The following is an 18,233-nucleotide window of genomic DNA, read 5'->3' on the forward strand; positions in this document are numbered from 1 at the left end:
AGAGGGAGGGCTGTCAGATGGGGCCCCCTCAGCGAGGTTTCCTACTGTCATTGCAAAATTTGCACATTTGCTGCTGGTTTCAAGTCTGTCAGCCCTTGGGGCCCCAAGCAGTTGCCTGCCTTGCCTGTTGACAAGCAGCGCCTCCGCTGTGAGGTTGTTCTTATCTGGTTATGAAACTGAGCAAACAAAGTCATCAGCAATAGGATTCACTTGCTCTGTACAGTTATTTTTATTGCCTGTTACAACAAGAATAATCTGTTAATAGCTCCACTTTGTTCAAAGTAAGTTGCTTTTTAGCTGCTCAAAGTTAATTTTGAATAATGACTAGCATAAGGTTGGTTAAACAGAGCCTTTTTCTGCTGCCTGACGCAGCTGAAGAAGAAAGTAGAAGTTGACTAAAACAGAAGAATATCAGGACAGAAAACCCCAACAATGACCGGAAGGGGTCAGAAGGTCACTAGAACAGATATCAGAGCAGAGTGGAGGTAAATGGTTTGCACCTCCCAGGAACTCCTTTTTACATTACCATAAGAATAACCAGGTTTATGCATTTTTTATACAACATCTATGACCTAATAATTCTTTATTCCTTTCACACTAGCTTTTAGAGTTTCTCCAGACATTTAGTTCAGAAAGCTTTTCCCCTCTGCGTCTCACCTTCTCACTGGTGTACCCTTCAGACTTGACCCCCTGGATGATCTGTCTGTAGATCAGATCCGTGCTGATCTCGTCCTTTGAGCAGTCATGCCAGGGTGTGAACAGTTCCTTGCGGAGGGAGAGACTCCAGGGGGCGTCCTTCTCATGCTTTCCCTGCCTCCTCATCTCCTGCTCGCACTGAGACACGGCGTCCAACACGTGGGTCTCACAGCTGCCCAGAGACCAGATCTGGAGGCAAAAGAACAGCATTTCTTTATACTGAAGCTTAGTACTGATTAGACAACAGTCAGGGAGATGATTCAGGGGGGCGGCCTGGATGGATGAGACGAGTGGAGAAAGTAAAGTTCACCTTTTCAAATACACTGATGTACAGGGAGAATCCATAAGTGTCTCTAAGGCCGATATTGTCAGCTACAGCTTCACAGACTTCAGCAGAGTTGGAGGCTGAGTCGAGAGGCAGAGTGATGGAGCGGCCGTCCATCACAGTCACCGTCACGTCTAGCGGCTCCTTGGTCGTGGCAGCCTGTCAGAGAATAGGAAGGAAGGTTAAAACAGGATTAACAACATCAAAAAAAACATCCAAGGCGGGTGAGAAGTAACCATAAAAGCTGGACAAAAATGTGATTCAGTGTCTCTACCTTTATTTCTTTTACACATGGCAGCTCTTGTCTTTCACCGTTTGCTCGTATACGACGCAGGCGCTCGGTACAATAATCTCCATAACCACTCGGCCCTCTGCGGACAAAACTCTCCAAATACTGCGGAACAAAGGAGGAAAGGGTCAATCAAAGACGAGGCCAAGTGAGAGAAAGGACACAAGCTGTATTTTGACACCTCTGTGTAAACGTGTTTGTTCAACACGTGTGATGTCAGAGCTGCTTCACTAAATGGAAATCTGTTCATAGATTGTGGCTACTTGATAAGCTCTATAAATCTGTTCACAATAACGAACGTGTCGAACAAGACATATTTGAACATGACAAACAGGGTTTAACAGGGTGAGACTGAAATACTCATTTGTGCTCCAGTCTCTCCTAAAATAAAACGTGAAGTTCAACCCCCCATCAATGGCAGCCGATCCCAGCTGTCATTTGGCGAGAGGCGGGGTACACCCTGAAATGTTCACCAGTCAACCACAGGGCTGACATACAGAGACAGACAACCAGCCCAAATATACGGGCAATTTAGAGTCACCCATTAAACTAAGTGTTTGTCTCTTCTTTTATTTAGTAAATTGAGTTGCTGGGACACACGGACAACTTCCAACTATGTCTGACATTTGTGTGTATTTGTTTGGCTTTTATCATCATCATGTTAACATATTCAATAAAATATAACAGCCTGAGGTTTGGTTTCTTGTTAACAACACAATTTCTCACTATCTCAGCTTCAGTAACTCGAGTGATGAAAAGTCATTTGATTCATGGAAAATGCTGAAATCTTTTCTTTTAACTATGCTGCTGTACAGAAACCATAACAAAGACTGTAAGAGCTATGACAAAGAAAGAGACAAATGGAAGACTAAATACACAACAAACAAGAAGCAAACACAGAAACAATAAACTCAATAAATGAGAACGTATCAGCTAAAATAAATGAGTGATCAACAGGCGGCACCAAAGAGGGAAATAAATGACCGCGTCATGTATCAGGGTTGAGCATATGTTGAGTTCCTTTAGTCTGTTCTGTCTTTGTATATTGTTGAGTCGAAGTTTATCAGGCGTGGTACAAAAACAGGTTTAGACTTTGATACTTACGTACTTAGTAAACGTTCTAATGAGATCCTGAACATGTGAATATGCGATTGAATGTAAATCTCAGTTTCTAGCAGATGATATGAATAAACAATGATAAAGGTTATTGCTGTATTTATCTTTCGTCTATCAAGTGTTTTCATCTTATCTCATTATACGAATCGAATCAACACAGCCGGTGGGTGTGAACTGTTTAGAGTAGGGGTTGTGTTTATTGTCCTTAGAAATCCATCTTTGATAAAAGACGAAACCACTCCTGACAGGGAACAGAGTGACATGTGAGAGAGTCAAATAAAAATGACACCATGAAGTTAAGAGGGTTCTGTGTGACTGACTCGCTGCAGACTGACCTTCATGAAGAGGTCTGTCGGGGGGAAGATCCCGAGACAGATGGAGAGGAGAGTCCAGCCGAGGGAGCGGCTCCTCCTGTTCCTGTTCTCCACCAGCTGCTTACAGATCTGACAGTAAATCTCGTCTCTGCACCGAGAAACCAACAAGAAGGAGAGGAACAAACAGTAACAATCAATGCCAACCGTCTTCTTGAATAAATCAGCTAATTATTTGTAGAATTATTGAATTTTTTCATGGAAACAAATACAAAATTCATAAATGGTAAATGGAGTCTAGTCTTCTGACTACTCAAAGCGTTTTTACACCGCATGTCACAACCACACATTCACACGCTGATGGCAGAGGTTGTTGTGTCCATCAGAAGTAACTAATCCCATTCATACACATTCATATGCCACGAAGCAGCGGGAGCAATTCAGGGTTAAGTGTCTTGCCAAAGGACACATCGGACATGTAGCTGCAGGAGCTCTACCACTGAGACACAGCCCCCATAAGTATTTATTTTCCCACAATACACTGTATTTTAAGAAAATTATTGCATCTGTGCTTTGCAGCAGACACTATGCATAAAGCAAACTGGATATCTCATACTGTAAATACAATATCTGAAGCATTGATACATTTTAAAAACTGCTGTTTCATTGAAGTAACAATTTAAGAGTCAATCATATCACTAGAAAAAGGTAAGGGGAAATCTAATCGTAGCCCATTAAGCAAAAGATATTCTTTCTTTTTATTTAATTTAAAGGTTTATTTATTTGGGCTTTTATTTTAGAGTCAGGACAGATGATAGAGTTAGAAATCAGGGAGAGAGAGAGAGTGGGGAACGACACACGGGAAAGAAGCCGCAGGTCGGACTCTAACCCAGGCTGCCCTCCTAGAGGACTACAGCCTCTGTACATGGGGTGCGAGCACTAATCACTAGGCTTACAGTGCCCAAATACCCTTTAATTTGAACGTCCTCGCGGTTAAATAGGTGCGTTTAAGTTTGATCCATGTCAAAAGATTCTGAACTCTTCAACTCATCACAGAACTCATCAAAAAAAGTTTGGAACCGTTGTTTCGGTCACTTATTTCACCCCTTTAATAATACTAGTTGGTGTTGTATTTTATATTGTTGGAAGCAGAAAAGAGGAAATTAATTAAATCTGATGTTTCAAGGCTTTTTCTCCATTGCATACAGACTTTGTATCTAAATGTCAGTGCGTTATGTGTATTTCTTTTCTCATGCTGACCTTATGTCTCGTCTGGATAGAGCGTAGCCAATGATAATGTGTAGTTTCTCCTGGGACGTGAGGTACCGATGTAGTTTAGGACCCTCTCCGATCATGACGTCCTCGTCTTCTGTCAGGTCCTCCGGCTGATGAACAATGAGAGGGAGAGAACAATCAGCCTCGATCACACATAATCAATTGACACAGAAATAGTGAGTAAATGGTGAACAGCAAAAGCACTGACCTCCTCAATAATGGTAGAAGCTTTTCTTCCTCCGAGCTTTTTCTTGTTCTTCCTCAGAATTTTCTATCGCGAGAACATGGAAAATACAGGGAAGATTGATGACTGAGCAATCACTGAAACAATGGGAAATGATCTTCTAAAGGCCATTTAAACAGTTATTGAAACAAAAAGTACTACCCTCACACAAAGAATAAACAATACATATACTATAATAATAGTATAAGAATAAAATACTTGCTCCTACTAAATAAATAAAAAAGTAAAATTTCTAAACTACCTTTTTCCCACGAGAGAGCTGAGACGATGATCATTTAAAAATAGATCTTTTATAATAAAAAATATGATGACAGATGTTTTGTATTTGTTTACGAGAGGAAACAGGACTGATGATCTGGACACTCAAAATCTGTGATATTGTCTCACATTGTGCATCCAATCCGTGTGTCAAAATAAGGCAGGAGAGAGAAGAGGTGTGTGTGAGTGTCTGTGTGTCAGTGAGTTATGTCTGGATGGTATCATAGCATGTGTAACTCTCTAAGATTAAGGCTTCGATTTATCAAATAAACAGTTTCATGCTTTAAATCTATGGAATCTAATAGCCTGCTCCACTTTTCAGAAAATGTGTGCTCAAACAGGCCGTTTGGAGATTTTCCCTTCATGACATCACAAAGGGCAGTAACACCTCCACCAGGTGGGTGACACTCCCTCAGTTAGGTGTTTAGTCTGCCTTCTCACCGTAAACAATAGGGCATGGAGTGAGAAAACCAGAGCAAGCTAAGCCCTTACAGAGGGGGCGTGGTCAGACACAGCTCATTTACATTTAAAGGTACAGACACAGAAACAGCCTGTTCTGAGCAGGGCTGAAATAGAGGGGTTTATAGGTATGATCAAATAAAGCATCAGAGTGGATTTAAAAAAAGAAACTTCACCGACATGTTTTGGGAAACTCTGAGACTTATTTAAACTTGTTGAAAAGGAGGACAATATCTGACATTTAAAGCGAGAAAACGTATCGACTTTAAGTAATGGACAATGTAATGACTTTTAATAGGCTAAAATTGAAAAACATGTATTGAGTTGTCATCTTCTCAACATGATTAAAAATATGAAATGGTGGAAATGACTCAAATGTGACTAAAGACTTAGATTAAATCTCCAATAGCTGCCAAAATGAACTCTGATGTTTAGTAAATGTTCGATAAACTCTCATTATCTATAACAGAATCGACCTGCAACCCCCACAATCCTACATGCACTTGAATTATCACTCCTGATGTACACTAGACTTTGATACCTGGTCCAGTCCCACCAGGCTGCTCAGTCTGCGGCCTCGCCTGTGAGGAAGATCGCGTGAGATTGTGCTCGAGGCTTGGGACACGCCGTCCATAGATTTGGGCTCTGGCATGTCCTCCATGTAACGCATAATAATCCAGAATACAGTCACACATGCCTGGAGGAAAACGAGGGGAGGAGGTAGGAGTGAGATTTGGCAAAAGATTTAAAAAAATAGAAATCTGTGTGTCTCTCTCTTCTCTAAGCTCTCACCAGCGCATCGCCCTCGTCATCGTGAGGCAGAAGAGGATGTTTGAGTCTCTGCGTGATGTGTGTGTGTGTAGCGTCGCCCCGGAAGTATTGTACGCTGAACTTGTAGAAAGAAAACTGATCACTGTCTTCATTAAACGTGTCATCCTCGTCCTCCTCTCTCGTCGATGGTGTCGGGGTCGACGAGTTTGAGGCTGGACTGATGACGATGTTTATCGAGGGATTCTCCTGCAGCTCTAGCAGGTTTCTTCTCTTCTTAAGAGTAAAAGAATGATAAATATCACCGTTATTTGTCAGTACATTTAATATGTGATGATATGAATGATGTCACATTATGGGTTACCTTAAATTCGTCTGATTTCAATGCTTCCTGTTTGACCACTTCCAAAGGAGGGGTGGGTATACGACTTTCATACACGTGCTCCCCGGAGTCCTGCTCAACGATTGACTCACTCTCCTCTTCAGCTAGGGCGATGTCAAGCTGCTGAAGACGCTGCTGAAGTTTCCAAGCTATTTGCTCTTGTCTTTCCTTCTCCTGGAGTAATAAGAAGTCCTGTGAGGAGGTTTGGTCGAGAGACTGAGGTTTACATACAGAATACAAAAGAACTGGTTGCAATCCTTGGAAAACAGGAAGAATGGTCCTGTCAGTCACTGGGTTTCTTACAGTTTCAATAGCTGCAGCTCCTCTGTCCTTCCTCAATCTGTCAACTTCTCTTCGGGCCAGCAGACCTCTGGTTTGAGCCTGCAGCAAGATGACCGCCTCTCTCTTCTGCTTCCACTCTTTTCTGGACCTGTAGCCTCGTACCTGTAGTTAATCAATATCATTAATTAGTTTATTAAAGAGTTAGTAAGAAGGAGGTCCCTTCTTGTTTCTAATGGATCTAAGGAAAAGTAGCTGGAGTAGCTGCATAGGAAGTGAACTGGCACCTCTCCAGCTACCAGACCAATTCCCAGACTTGGTTGAGATCGAGTACTTCAGTTCCCAACCCAAGTACCCCAACCCGCCCCCCCAAAAAATTAAATATATAGTTCATAGAACACAGCAAATTATACAGGTTACATCGTTATCTACTTTTTAAGTAACAAGGTTTGGGGGGAAATCATTTGGATTTCTTACAAGCATTTTCGAATGCATTTAAAAATGTCAAAAAAAGTATCAGAATATTTAATACCAAAGAAATAAAGCCATAAATCATTAGAATTGTTTAATATGTTTAAGCACTGTATTCATATACTATGTTACGTGCCTGGCTCTGTATTGTCAGTGCTGCTTCTTTCTGCTTAAGGTAGTGAAACTTAAGCATCCGACTCCGGATCTTTGCAGTCAGCCGGTCGTAGCCACGCTGGAGCTGGTTGGAGTGAAAGTTGAAACAAAGGACAAGGTCAGTGGACCCTGAGATAAGTTCTCTTACAGCAGCAGAGATCTGGGGAGGCAGCGTTACGTCAGTTACAATCTGTGAGTTTCATAAAAGGTTGTTAAGTAATAGACCTTTCTTTCTGCTTCTTTCAGTCTGTAAGCTCTCCAGTTCTTCTGCAGCACCAACACTGCCCTCCTCTTCTTCAGAAAGGTCTTCCTGCAAAGACAGAAAAAAGGGGCATATTATCATGACAATAACTATCTATCTATCCGAAGCTACAATGTAAGCAAACCCATCCCTGTTGGCATATTGTCAACAAAGATAATGCATTGTACCTATGACCTCATTAAAATCACAGCTCATATCTCTTCTTCACCTGTCTTTATGGCCCAACATGACCCTCTGGATCACCACAGCTTTCCTGCTCAGTTCTTCTTCCCTCAGTCTTTCCAGGAAAACATCATGAGTGTCCTGAAGTCAAGACACAGGAATACACAGTCACACTTTTATGTTTGGCAGGAAAATTATTGTAAATTATGTATTACATACGTCCAAGATTAAAGGAGAAATATGTAACTCTGACACCTAGCTTTTAAAATGGGTACACTGAAGCTTCAGTGTTTAGCCATCTCTGCGTGGGTCTCGAAACCTTTCTGCGTTCTAACTACTCTCCATTTTTTTAAAAGCATCTCCAATTTTAAACCCAGTTTTACCACGTTTCATCCCGTGGAGCTTATTAGAACAATTCCGAGGCTATTTAGGTTGGATACAAATATCTGTTCACTTGCCCACTTCCATCGCTGCAACACCTGTTGGTTTGCCGTTTGCCTGGCAAACCGAGGGGCAAAGGGCAGTTTGGGGGTTCCTTAAAACTGCCTACCTTCTGTGGTCAAAACAAAAACAGACCATTCAGAACTGGAATCTAAACTCAGAAGGAGGACACACTGGCTGCTGCTTTGTTGTCAGAGAAGCCAGCACTTCAACAGCATGTTTCCTTAATGTCTGATGACATCACAAGGTCATTTTATGATTTCATTTAGTAGATATTTTAAATATTGGTTCTTTAATGACCATAAATAAAAAGTAACAGGTGCATCATACAGTAATAAGTAACAGAGCACAAATCAACTCAGGGGAATATAATATCAGCAGAGGATTTCATATTTTAACATTCTTCACTATTACTGAGCAGGTGACCTAGTGGTTAGTTGTGCAGAGGCTGTAGTCCTCCAAGATGGCGGCCAGAGTTCAAATCCGGCCTGTGGCTCAATGCCCGCATGTCTTCCCCCACTCACTCTCCCCGATTCCCTACTCTTTCCACTGTCCTGTGCAAATAAAGGCTTTAAAGCCCAAAAATATGTTGTCGTTTTTTAAAATTACTGTGCAGTGATGTTCTGCTGCGTCAAAATAACTGAGAAATTATTTTCAAAGTTTTCTTCACCTTGAGGAAAATCTTGGTCCTGCCTATTTTCCACCTGTCGTCTCCTTTAATCACTGTCTTGCAGATGGCTTCACAACAGGCAGCAGCTGACTTCTGCAGAAACAACAGAGAGTTTATTTGTTGATGGAAAGACGCTAATGACAGTCAAGACACCAAAGATGCAAACCAATCTTTAAAGATATAATAATGAAAGGGGCTGAATTCTCTTGGTTGACATTTATGATTAAGCTTTTAAATCAACAGTCCACATTGTTATGAATCATATGAACAGGACTAACCATCCTGGGGTCACAGACGGTGGTCTTCAGCAGCACCCTGTAGCGCTTTAGGAACTCGTTAAAAGTGTGGCGGATGGGGTATCCCAGATTCCTGATGCGGATGGTGTCCATCATACCGGAGTATCTCAGCTGACGAATACACAGTTCTCTGTCGAACAGCTGGATGAGAGTAGAGTTCGATGAGTGAGGATATGTGGGCCTGAGAAGTATTTTGACCTCTTTCGTCTCAGGAACAGCAAAAGCATGTCTTAAAGCCAACGGTTTTATCAGCTTATTGTTACTGTGATATTATTTAAAAGGGAGAGGAAACAAATCACCCTAATTGGCCCCTACCCCTGTAAAAATGTAAAATAGTCACATACCACAGCTCTAAATATAACATATTATAATTTAACACCACGGCAAACTAAAACAGTTTCCCTGATCCCATGTCATGATGGATGAATGCGAAGCACAGCCGAGGACGATGGTAACGTCTTAAGTTTAGGGATATATGAAACTAAACCAAAGGATATTAAGAAACGAGAAAATGAAGAAAATAAATTGTGAGTTGTTGACTGTTTCAGACCGAATTTTCATGAAACTCAACTTCCAAGACTTGAGAGAAAGGGAACAAACTCATTATGAGTCATCATCTTGGGATCATGAATGACTGTATCAGTTTCTATGACATCCCATCAAGTAGATTTTAAGATAGTTCAGAGGATAACTAAAAAGAACTGTGAGATGCTGAAGGCATTACAAGTAAAATTCAGGAGGAGGGATTCATCTTCTGAGGAGCATGAACCTCCACATAAACTACGATGGAGATCCATCCAGTAGATGTCAGGATATTTCTATCTTCACTGAAGTGCAGGGGTGACAGACTGACATGACCCTCGCTGGAGCCGGTATAAACCAGGGAGGGAATATAACTTTGACTAAATTAAAAGAGGCAAGGAAGGACTCCGGGGAACAACCCGACACTGTTTGTTAGAAGGTTTATATTAGAGGAAATTTGCTCGATTGCTTTATGGTAACAAACAGGAAGAGCTCATTGTTAACCCATATAGTCAAGGGGCTGAGAGGCAGACTGGAAAATTAATCTTCTACAGGGGAACCAAAGGTGAAAAAGACAAGGGCAAACTTACATAACCACCACTTTCCTCATTTCATACATTATTTTTACAGTCTATACATTATACAACCCTGTATAAATACACATGCTTAAAATAGTAGCTGTGTTGTTATTCTGCAGTGTAGTAGCAGTAGTGTGATTCACCTCAGACTGTTTTTTGTTGTTGGGTTTAAAGCAGCGGATGAAGAAGGGCTGGCAGGCGGACAGAGCCTTCATCAGAGAGTCCAGAGACTGACGGAACTGACCACTCAGTGTCAGCACTGGTTTTCTGCCGTCAGTCCGAGCCTGTGCAGAAGATAGAAAATCATGATGCCATGTCGGGAACACAGCAGAACTGTCACACCAGTGTCATGATCAATGCACGTCTTATTACAATTAAGACTGAATATATAAATGTCCATTCTAGCATTTGATTGTAAGATAATGGCTTCTGTTCAAAATTAGGTGAGTTCCAGTAAAAACAGGAAACATTATCATCATAACATTATCTCTCCATCCCAGAAAGGCGGCATGACACAACATGACACAACATGACACAAGATGACACAAGATAAGATAAGATCGGATAAGATTAAACTCTATCGCAGGTTGCAGATGCTATCGCAGCTCAAGACTCAGATCAAAAGAAAAAGAGACAAAACAATATCATTGCATTATGTACAAATGTCACTTTTTCAGAGTCGGTTAGATTTGCACGGCAACCAGCGGAGGTAACTCTAATACAAAAGTGTTTTTGTAACATTCAGGGTCGTGTCCAGACTTTTTGGACTGGGGTGGCCCAACTGGGGCACCGACTTGCGCATGGGTGGCCGGAAGTTTGTGTGCACACACATGAAAGAAGAACTTTTATTCACCCCTTCTGTCTGCACTAATCACAGGGACTTTTAAGTAGCACAAGGTAATGATAACATAAACATCTTCTAAGCTTAATTCTTTAAGGACTCAAAACAATGTGTGTCTACAGTCACAATTTAAAGTATTTTTTTAAAAAATTGCAACAAAAAAAACATGTGCAGACTAAAAACTATGAGCTGCTTGTTGCAACACAGCCTGAATGGTGGATTTCAACATAAGTCCCACCTCTGGCAAGGCAAACAGCCAATAATTGTTAAGGATGTCTGGGTTGGCACCTAGAGTGGCCGATAAGATTTGAAAGGGGGCCCATGCCACCCCTCATGCACTCTGTAACATTTGAATAAATATTGCCATTAGAGGTTAAAACAAGTGAAATATATATTTATTAATTGTATAAATCTCAAGTATTGTCTGTTTAAAATGCACAGTGTCTAACTTTATTCTGTAAGATATTTGCGTTCACCATCATCTTGCACATTCTTACCCAACTGTCCAGCTCCTCCATTACACCTTTTGTACATATTAACATTGCTATATCTATCTTGTTCCTTGACAGTAGAAGAACTGCTGTTTGTTAGATTTTTACTAGATTTTTATTCTACTGTTCATTGTTCTAGTACCAGAAAGTCCCAGACCAGTTCCATGTCAAACCTGGCCGGCAATAAACCTGATTCTAATTACTGCTGAGGCTGTGATTTCATACCCGTAGTGAGCTCTTAGGTGTCATGATGACCTTCTTGTTGTTACCGATCTTCCCTCCGTTTGTTGAGAGCTCTGACTCAAATATCTGACGCAGCAGCTTATTGGTGGAGACGTCGACCATCTTGATGATGTCAGAACTAACGGCATCTCGGTTCTTTTCCAGGAACCCTTAACACAAAAAAGAAGAAGGAGCATGACCTATCACTTTACAGCAGCAGCAGGCTCTTGAGTCTTCTATTTGAATTTTTTTGTGGTTCGTTTCCTACCTTCAGATTCGTAGTAAACCACGCCTGCAAAGTGGCGAATACCAAAATCCGTGTTGTGTTGACTTTTAGAGGCGACGTAGTTCTTGTTCCCGTTGTGCTGCTGGTTCATCTTGTTCAGCATCGTAGAGTCTGTGCCCTGTGAGCCACAAAATGATACTTTGAATTTAAAAACTAGTACTAGTATTAGACTGAACCAGAAGATTTTTACATCTTGTTTTTGTATCGATGAAAAATCAAGCCATTAAAGCTCCAGCACCTTTGGAAAATGGCTCTCTTCATCAATCAGAGCCAGCAGGTTACAGGCCTGTCCAGCCAGCAGGTCCAGGATGTTCTGGTTGTCGCTGAACTTGATGTTATTCCATACGATGTCCTCCTTCTGGTACTCCTTCTGCTCCAGCTTGAAGATGTGAGCCACAAAAAACTGCTGCAGCTTTTCGTTGGCAAAGTTAATGCACAGCTGCTCAAAGCTGTAAAATGACAGGGAGGTATTTGTTCAGTTTGAGGGGTTTTTTGTGATTAGCCTCACAGATGTGTCACAAGCTATCCTGACCTGTTGGTCTTGAAGTTCTCGAAGCCAAAGATGTCGAGCAAGCCGATGGACAGGAAGGAGGATTTGGGGGTTTTGATCAACTGTTTATTGATCACGCTGTTGATTTTTTCAACGATCCAAATGAAAAGCTTGTTGTAGATTGCCTGAAAGATCCGACACAAACAGCAGTCTTTTTTGAAGTCTTTTTATGCCTTTACTTTACAGATAGGACAGCGGATACAGTCAGAAAACGTGAGAAAGACAGAGAGGGGAAAGACATGCGGGAAAGGAGCCCCAGGTCAGATTCGAACCCAGGCTGCCCGCTTAAATGACCACAACCTCTGTAGATAGGGACGAACGCACTAACCACTTGGTTACCGCCGCCCCCTAAACTAAGTTTTCTGAACATACATTATATGTCCAGATAAAAAAAATAACTGACAAAAGTAATCAAGTGCATCTGTGACTGGAGTTTTTTTTATCCCTGGATCCCTCAACTTCGGTATCTTTATACGTCATTGTGTTGCAGATCCTTGCAAAAGAATCCCCTCCCCCTTAAAGTTTGACACTAAAAGTAAGTAAGTAAGTAAGTAAGCAAATTCAAAGTTTGGTTTGTTTTGATTTTGGCGACCCCTGTGGACAAAGCAGTACCTCTGATCGCTTTGCTGATTTTGTCCCGTACATGTGTAAGTCCTGATATTCAACAAAGATATCTTCTCCTGCTTTCTTTAAACAGACACATGTACCATGGTTTATGCAGCGCACAGTAAGTAACTCTATAGAAAACAAATCATTCTTCTCTGTGATGGACTTGTATGCTTTTGTATGTCATAATGATACAAAAGTATTAATTTCACTATGTTTCATACGCAGCTAAAAACTCCCCAAAGATGCTTGAAATGGATTGAATTGGTGTTGTATTTAATCAAGTTAAAATATTTCAAGCTGGGGGACATTTTACAGGTTTTAAAAATAGTTAACATATAAAATATGAAAAGCTTTAAGTCTGTTAATCAAAGGAGTCGATTTTAAATCCAGGTTGTAACACTGGTAAAAGTGGAGATTCCAGAGGGTTGGTTTCATGGGTCAATACACAATGCATTGTAAATGTGTGTAGCTGTATGAAGTATAACAATTCAATGATTCCCTCTGCAATCAAACATGAAGAGTCCTATCATCCTCTATTAAAGTCAAACACTTCCTTGAGGGACTAAAGATGCAGGAGTGAACATTTACAAAGTCAAGGTTCTTTTATCAGGAGCTAGGATCTAACAAGGAAGTGCACTCTGATTTACCGACACTGAGTGAACTCCTTTACCTTGACGAAGGCGTCTCTGCAGTCAGAGGCCTGCTCACAGCTCAGAGGTTTGGTCACTCGCTCTCTATTCGTCATGAACGAACGGTGGGTCAGACTCGAGGACAGAGAAGACTTATGGACCTGAAGACAAAAAACTGCTCAGTTGAATTCTGAAGAAGTCATTGCATCTCGTGTCAGATAACAAACGTTGAGAGCGGGCTAACAAAGTGTTCACCTGCAGTAGTGACGCTGTGATGCTGAAGTGCTCTGACTTGCTGACATCGCTGGTTTCCAGGTTGTTCTGTGTGTTTGCTGGATGGAAAAAAACAATCAAATGTGACCACAACAACAACAACAACAACAAAGTAGTAAAGAGTGAAGAAAAGTGAGATCTGGAGAGTAACTCAGCTGATCTGCAGTTTAAAGGTCTTGAGTCTTTTGACTTTAAGGTACGTTATATATCAAACTTACGTTTTGTATATGTTAATAAAAAGTGCTACATGCACTTCCCTCGATATGATGAATATGATTAATATACTAAACATTCATTTAGCTTAATCTACCAGTCAGTAAATAATGAACTATATTATCTTCACATCAACCAACAGAAATGTCTGTTCTCACTAATAAGATTCATAAATATGAAATGAAAGAGGAATGTCGTTCTTCCAGGTTATGAAACATGAACACATACATGTCACATTTGTATACACTCACCTTCAAAGCAGATGTTTCCCAGGTGCAAAATGGCCGCCAGCAGCTTGAGGATTTCCTGACACTGGCTTTCAGAGAAGTTCAGGATCTTCATGGCAGATCGAATATGTGTGTAATCTTTAGCATCATCTCTTCCATCACACCGGATGCAGCCGCCCTGCAGCACGTGAGAGGGAAGACTCCAGTTATGTTATGTTATGTTTGCTTTTATGGTTGGTGAAGGAGACACAATGAGCTGAAGGTGGATTGAAATACTTTAGTGAGGAATCTGTACTCCTCGGCTTTTCCAAGGTGAAGGATTTTCCTCTCCTCTGCGGTTAATCCTGCCAGCAGACAGTAAAACATGTGGTAGTTTCTCTCCTCCAGGGCCTGACAGGGTGGAAGGAGAAGTACGTGTTCATGTGGCAGAAAGATCAACTGAAGGTGTCACTTTTTATGCTTTACCCACACTGCATGATTAGATAACAGCAAGTTTATTCGCCACAGATAGCGTTTAGTTTTACAGCTTTAGAAAGAAGATGTTTGCTCTGAGGGAGGTCAGAGGAGCCAAGCTGCCTCACCTGATGGCAGACACGAGACTTCTCCAGCAGATACTGGTCCACTCGAGCTCCTTCAATCACTCCATCCTTACTGAAGAATATCTCCAGATATTTCCCAAAGCGACTAGAGTTATCATTGCGGATTGTTTTAGCATTTCCAAACGCTGTATGGGAAAAAACAGGTAGGACTTTCAACCACTTATTCATTCTGTATCTGTGTGCATCATTCATGTGCAGAGGATGTGAGAGCGGCACAGGCCCAGATTTTAAAAGGCATTCTTGTTTTTTAAATACTTGACAAATGTGTGAGTGGTCTGACTTCTTTTGCAAAACGGCTTATTCAGGCCAAAAAAATCTGGTTTGGAGGGATTTGAGAAAAAAACAACAACCTTGAATTTCTCCTGAGATTAATCAAATTTAAATTTGAAGAGAAAGAATAAAAAAAGTTTCACACTGTTTCACTTGCAGGCATTGTTTGTCTGTTGCTTGAATGTCCTGGTATTAGTGCAGTTGTTTTTATGTCCTACCTTCCAGTATGGGGTTAGACTCCAAGATCTGCTGTTCAATCTGCTGTTTAGAGAGTTCTCCGCTGACCGCTGCCAAATACTGAAGGATCAGCTTCGTGCTCTCCGTCTTCCCTGCTCCTGATTCTCCACTGAGAGTGAAAAAATTAAGCAATTAATGAGAAAATAAAATGTGACACAATTTCTAATCAAAAGCAGTGAACAGAAGTGATTTGTTTCCGACCTAATGATGCAGCACTGGTTCCTGAGGTGGCGTTTCATGTTGCTGTAGCAGGTTTCAGCGATGCCGAAGATGTGTGGAGGAAGTTCTCCGAGCTTTCGACCCTGATACAACTTTACCTGAAGAAAAACACATCAAATTGTTGTAACCTTTGAGGGAGAGTTTCCACTTTTTTCCAGAGACAAAATATAGGGATGAATATGCTTTGTATGTTAGTGCCCGCCTTACCTGGTCAGCTGAATACATGGGATAATCCTGGTACGGGTTCACGGCCACCAGCACTGAGCCTGTGTAGGTCTTACATTTAGGAAAAGAATAACATTAAGCAAAATCAGGTTTAAATTACATTTCATTTACATTTTCAGTCTGTGATTCTTAAAAGAACAGGTCAATCAAATCACACACAAAACATTTTTTTGCAGCCAAGAAGTGGTCTGATAGATGCAGAGGGGTGACAGTTAAGATTTGCTGTGGAGCAGTTCTGAGTCAGAATCAGGTATACATTATTGCTTTGGAAGTAGGCCTGGGGACCTGCTTGAGGTCTAATGAGGACAGGAGAGCTAGGAAGTCTGTTGTCTGGGTTTTATCAGTGTCGATGTTCATGTAACCAATGATAATCAGTGGTGTGCCATCATCAGGGATAAAAGTTCTCCAGGCAACACCCTGGTGGGCGATGAAGAATAATAAAAACCTTCCAGTAAAAATAGAGAATTATCATGAGTTAGTCCTCTATTGCATCTAGAAAACCACGTTATGTTCAAAGGTATCTACCATCACCTTTTCACACTTTGAAAAATACAATAACATCCGGCTATTTGTTAGGAGTGGGGACAAAGCTGTAAAATAAATGTACCCAATTTCTGAGGAGAAAAACTGTGGGATTTGTTTGAACTAGCCCTTTAAAAATGAATGTAGCAGCAGCATGAGCACCAACTCGACTTCAACGCAAAAAACAACGTACCTAAGATAATGTAGCTCAATCTAGTTACAGTCTACAGTTATCAGGCTTAAATCAAGTCAGTCAGTCAGTCATTCAGTGATCATATCATTTGAAAACTCCCTGAGACTTTTATCAGGTGAAAAGTCAGCTGAGAAGTAGGTTTTTTTGTACGTGGGCTTACATAGATTTTGCCTTGTTTGTGTCTGAGCAGCAGGTTTCTGAGGAGGCCGGCCTCGTTCATGTCTCCCAGTTTGATCATGTCGTCCACACCCTCTACTGATGTTGGGTGCATAATCTTGAGAGAGGCCTCCAGCTCCGGGGACAGACTCTGCTCCTGGGAGAGGTTAAAGAGAGAAATTATACAAGATCTACATAGGGTGGAGTTTTCATCATCATGCTTAATGTGGAAAAACACACTGTATCAATAATATCTTAGTTAACAAAGGGTGTTTACCTTTCCCTCATCGTCCACCAGTAGCCGCTGACCTGACGGTGTAACTTTCACCCTGGCTCCAATGGGGACCCCGATGTCGGAGTCCACCCAAACCCACTCCCCCTGAAAATACAGAGCACAATAAATATATGTCTAAAAAAATCTGAAAATGTTATAAAATCCTTCATGAATTCCCTTGATTGACTTACAGCAGGGAAATGTGAAATTACATCCAGGAAAGAAATATGCTCTTAAATGATTCAAAAATGTTCTTATAATAAAAAAACGCACTCACAAATTTTACTGTCAGTGGGCCTACTGAGAGGCTTTCTATAAACTTACCTTTCTCAGCATCTCCGGTTTCTCACTGCCCTACTCCCTAAACAAAGAATCAAAAAGATGAGCTGCAGTTTTCAACAAAACGTAATAAACTCCAACAAAACATGTACAGTTACGCTTTCAGCTAATCACAATTATAGACAATTATAATTGAAGGTTTTACCAAACGCCTTTGGTTTTTCATTACAGAGACAACAATTCTGCTCAGTGACGCTGGTTAATATACGCTTTGGATAAAAGCGTCTGCTAAGTGAATTGTAGAATTGTAGAATTAATATATATAAACAGATTAAAGAAAAGTCACTCAAACCAAACAATTAAGAGGTCTACCTTTGATCTTCATTAACACCACTCGGTCAGGCTGTGGAGCTGCTGTTAGTCTCGTCACCCTCTTCAATCTGTCTCAATGAAGGAGGAAATACAGCTACATAGCTCTCTGAGAGCTGACAGATAGATTTTTATGGCACTTTGACTTTGAACCGGAGTGTAAGGGAAAGGAAGAGGAATAGAAACCAATCTCTTACCTAGAGGTGGGAATCTGTGCTGTCATGGTGAGGGTGTTGTCCAGGCCTCATTGATTTTTCTATCTGTTGGGTTAACCTTTAGAAACAACTGTTTTAAACCAATAACAGCACAATCATAAGTTATCTAACAAATATTTCCATACATGGCCTTGGCAAAGATGGCCATCCAGTAAGTTTTGTAATGAATATATGTGCGGCCTTTGGACTTTGGTTGTGTAAATGAGAGACAAGAGACTGCTTGGAATCTCTGTCTGTCACTGCAATAAAGATTTAATATTAGATAAAACTATCCTTTAAATTCAAGGGGTGAGACTTAATTGGCTGTGCGTGTGTGGGGTTATCAATCAAGTCATATTATGAGTAATACCCTGTAGGATTTCTCTGTTGAAGATTAG

At 41.0% G+C, this 18,233-nt stretch overlaps 1 protein-coding gene across 1 annotated transcript in view; it reads right to left on the reverse strand.

The window, feature by feature from the left end:
- The window catches only part of LOC109995422 (unconventional myosin-VIIa), a 31,141-nt gene extending 13,392 nt beyond the window's left edge, over window positions 1-17,749 (reverse strand). Inside the window, exons 1-32 of the mRNA XM_020649151.3 lie at window positions 17,645-17,749; window positions 17,318-17,354; window positions 16,997-17,098; window positions 16,724-16,876; window positions 15,831-15,899; window positions 15,606-15,721; window positions 15,386-15,513; window positions 14,880-15,022; window positions 14,575-14,688; window positions 14,323-14,476; window positions 13,841-13,917; window positions 13,627-13,746; window positions 12,330-12,472; window positions 12,036-12,246; window positions 11,780-11,915; window positions 11,515-11,681; window positions 10,101-10,241; window positions 8,840-8,998; window positions 8,562-8,654; window positions 7,497-7,591; window positions 7,252-7,336; window positions 7,010-7,111; window positions 6,427-6,567; window positions 6,106-6,315; window positions 5,766-6,017; window positions 5,515-5,670; window positions 4,221-4,283; window positions 3,998-4,122; window positions 2,762-2,888; window positions 1,296-1,415; window positions 1,007-1,180; window positions 658-885 (exon numbers count right to left, since the gene is read on the reverse strand). Of these exons, the coding sequence (XP_020504807.2) occupies window positions 658-885; window positions 1,007-1,180; window positions 1,296-1,415; window positions 2,762-2,888; window positions 3,998-4,122; window positions 4,221-4,283; window positions 5,515-5,670; window positions 5,766-6,017; window positions 6,106-6,315; window positions 6,427-6,567; window positions 7,010-7,111; window positions 7,252-7,336; window positions 7,497-7,591; window positions 8,562-8,654; window positions 8,840-8,998; window positions 10,101-10,241; window positions 11,515-11,681; window positions 11,780-11,915; window positions 12,036-12,246; window positions 12,330-12,472; window positions 13,627-13,746; window positions 13,841-13,917; window positions 14,323-14,476; window positions 14,575-14,688; window positions 14,880-15,022; window positions 15,386-15,513; window positions 15,606-15,721; window positions 15,831-15,899; window positions 16,724-16,876; window positions 16,997-17,098; window positions 17,318-17,329 (4,116 nt within the window). The 5' untranslated portion in view covers window positions 17,330-17,354; window positions 17,645-17,749. The remainder of the gene's footprint in view (window positions 1-657; window positions 886-1,006; window positions 1,181-1,295; window positions 1,416-2,761; window positions 2,889-3,997; window positions 4,123-4,220; window positions 4,284-5,514; window positions 5,671-5,765; window positions 6,018-6,105; window positions 6,316-6,426; window positions 6,568-7,009; window positions 7,112-7,251; window positions 7,337-7,496; window positions 7,592-8,561; window positions 8,655-8,839; window positions 8,999-10,100; window positions 10,242-11,514; window positions 11,682-11,779; window positions 11,916-12,035; window positions 12,247-12,329; window positions 12,473-13,626; window positions 13,747-13,840; window positions 13,918-14,322; window positions 14,477-14,574; window positions 14,689-14,879; window positions 15,023-15,385; window positions 15,514-15,605; window positions 15,722-15,830; window positions 15,900-16,723; window positions 16,877-16,996; window positions 17,099-17,317; window positions 17,355-17,644) is intronic.
- Window positions 17,750-18,233: the final 484 nt, after the last annotated feature.

The sequence above is a fragment of the Labrus bergylta genome, chromosome 4, assembly GCF_963930695.1.
Source record: "Labrus bergylta chromosome 4, fLabBer1.1, whole genome shotgun sequence".
Classification (NCBI taxonomy): Eukaryota; Metazoa; Chordata; class Actinopteri; order Labriformes; family Labridae; genus Labrus; species Labrus bergylta.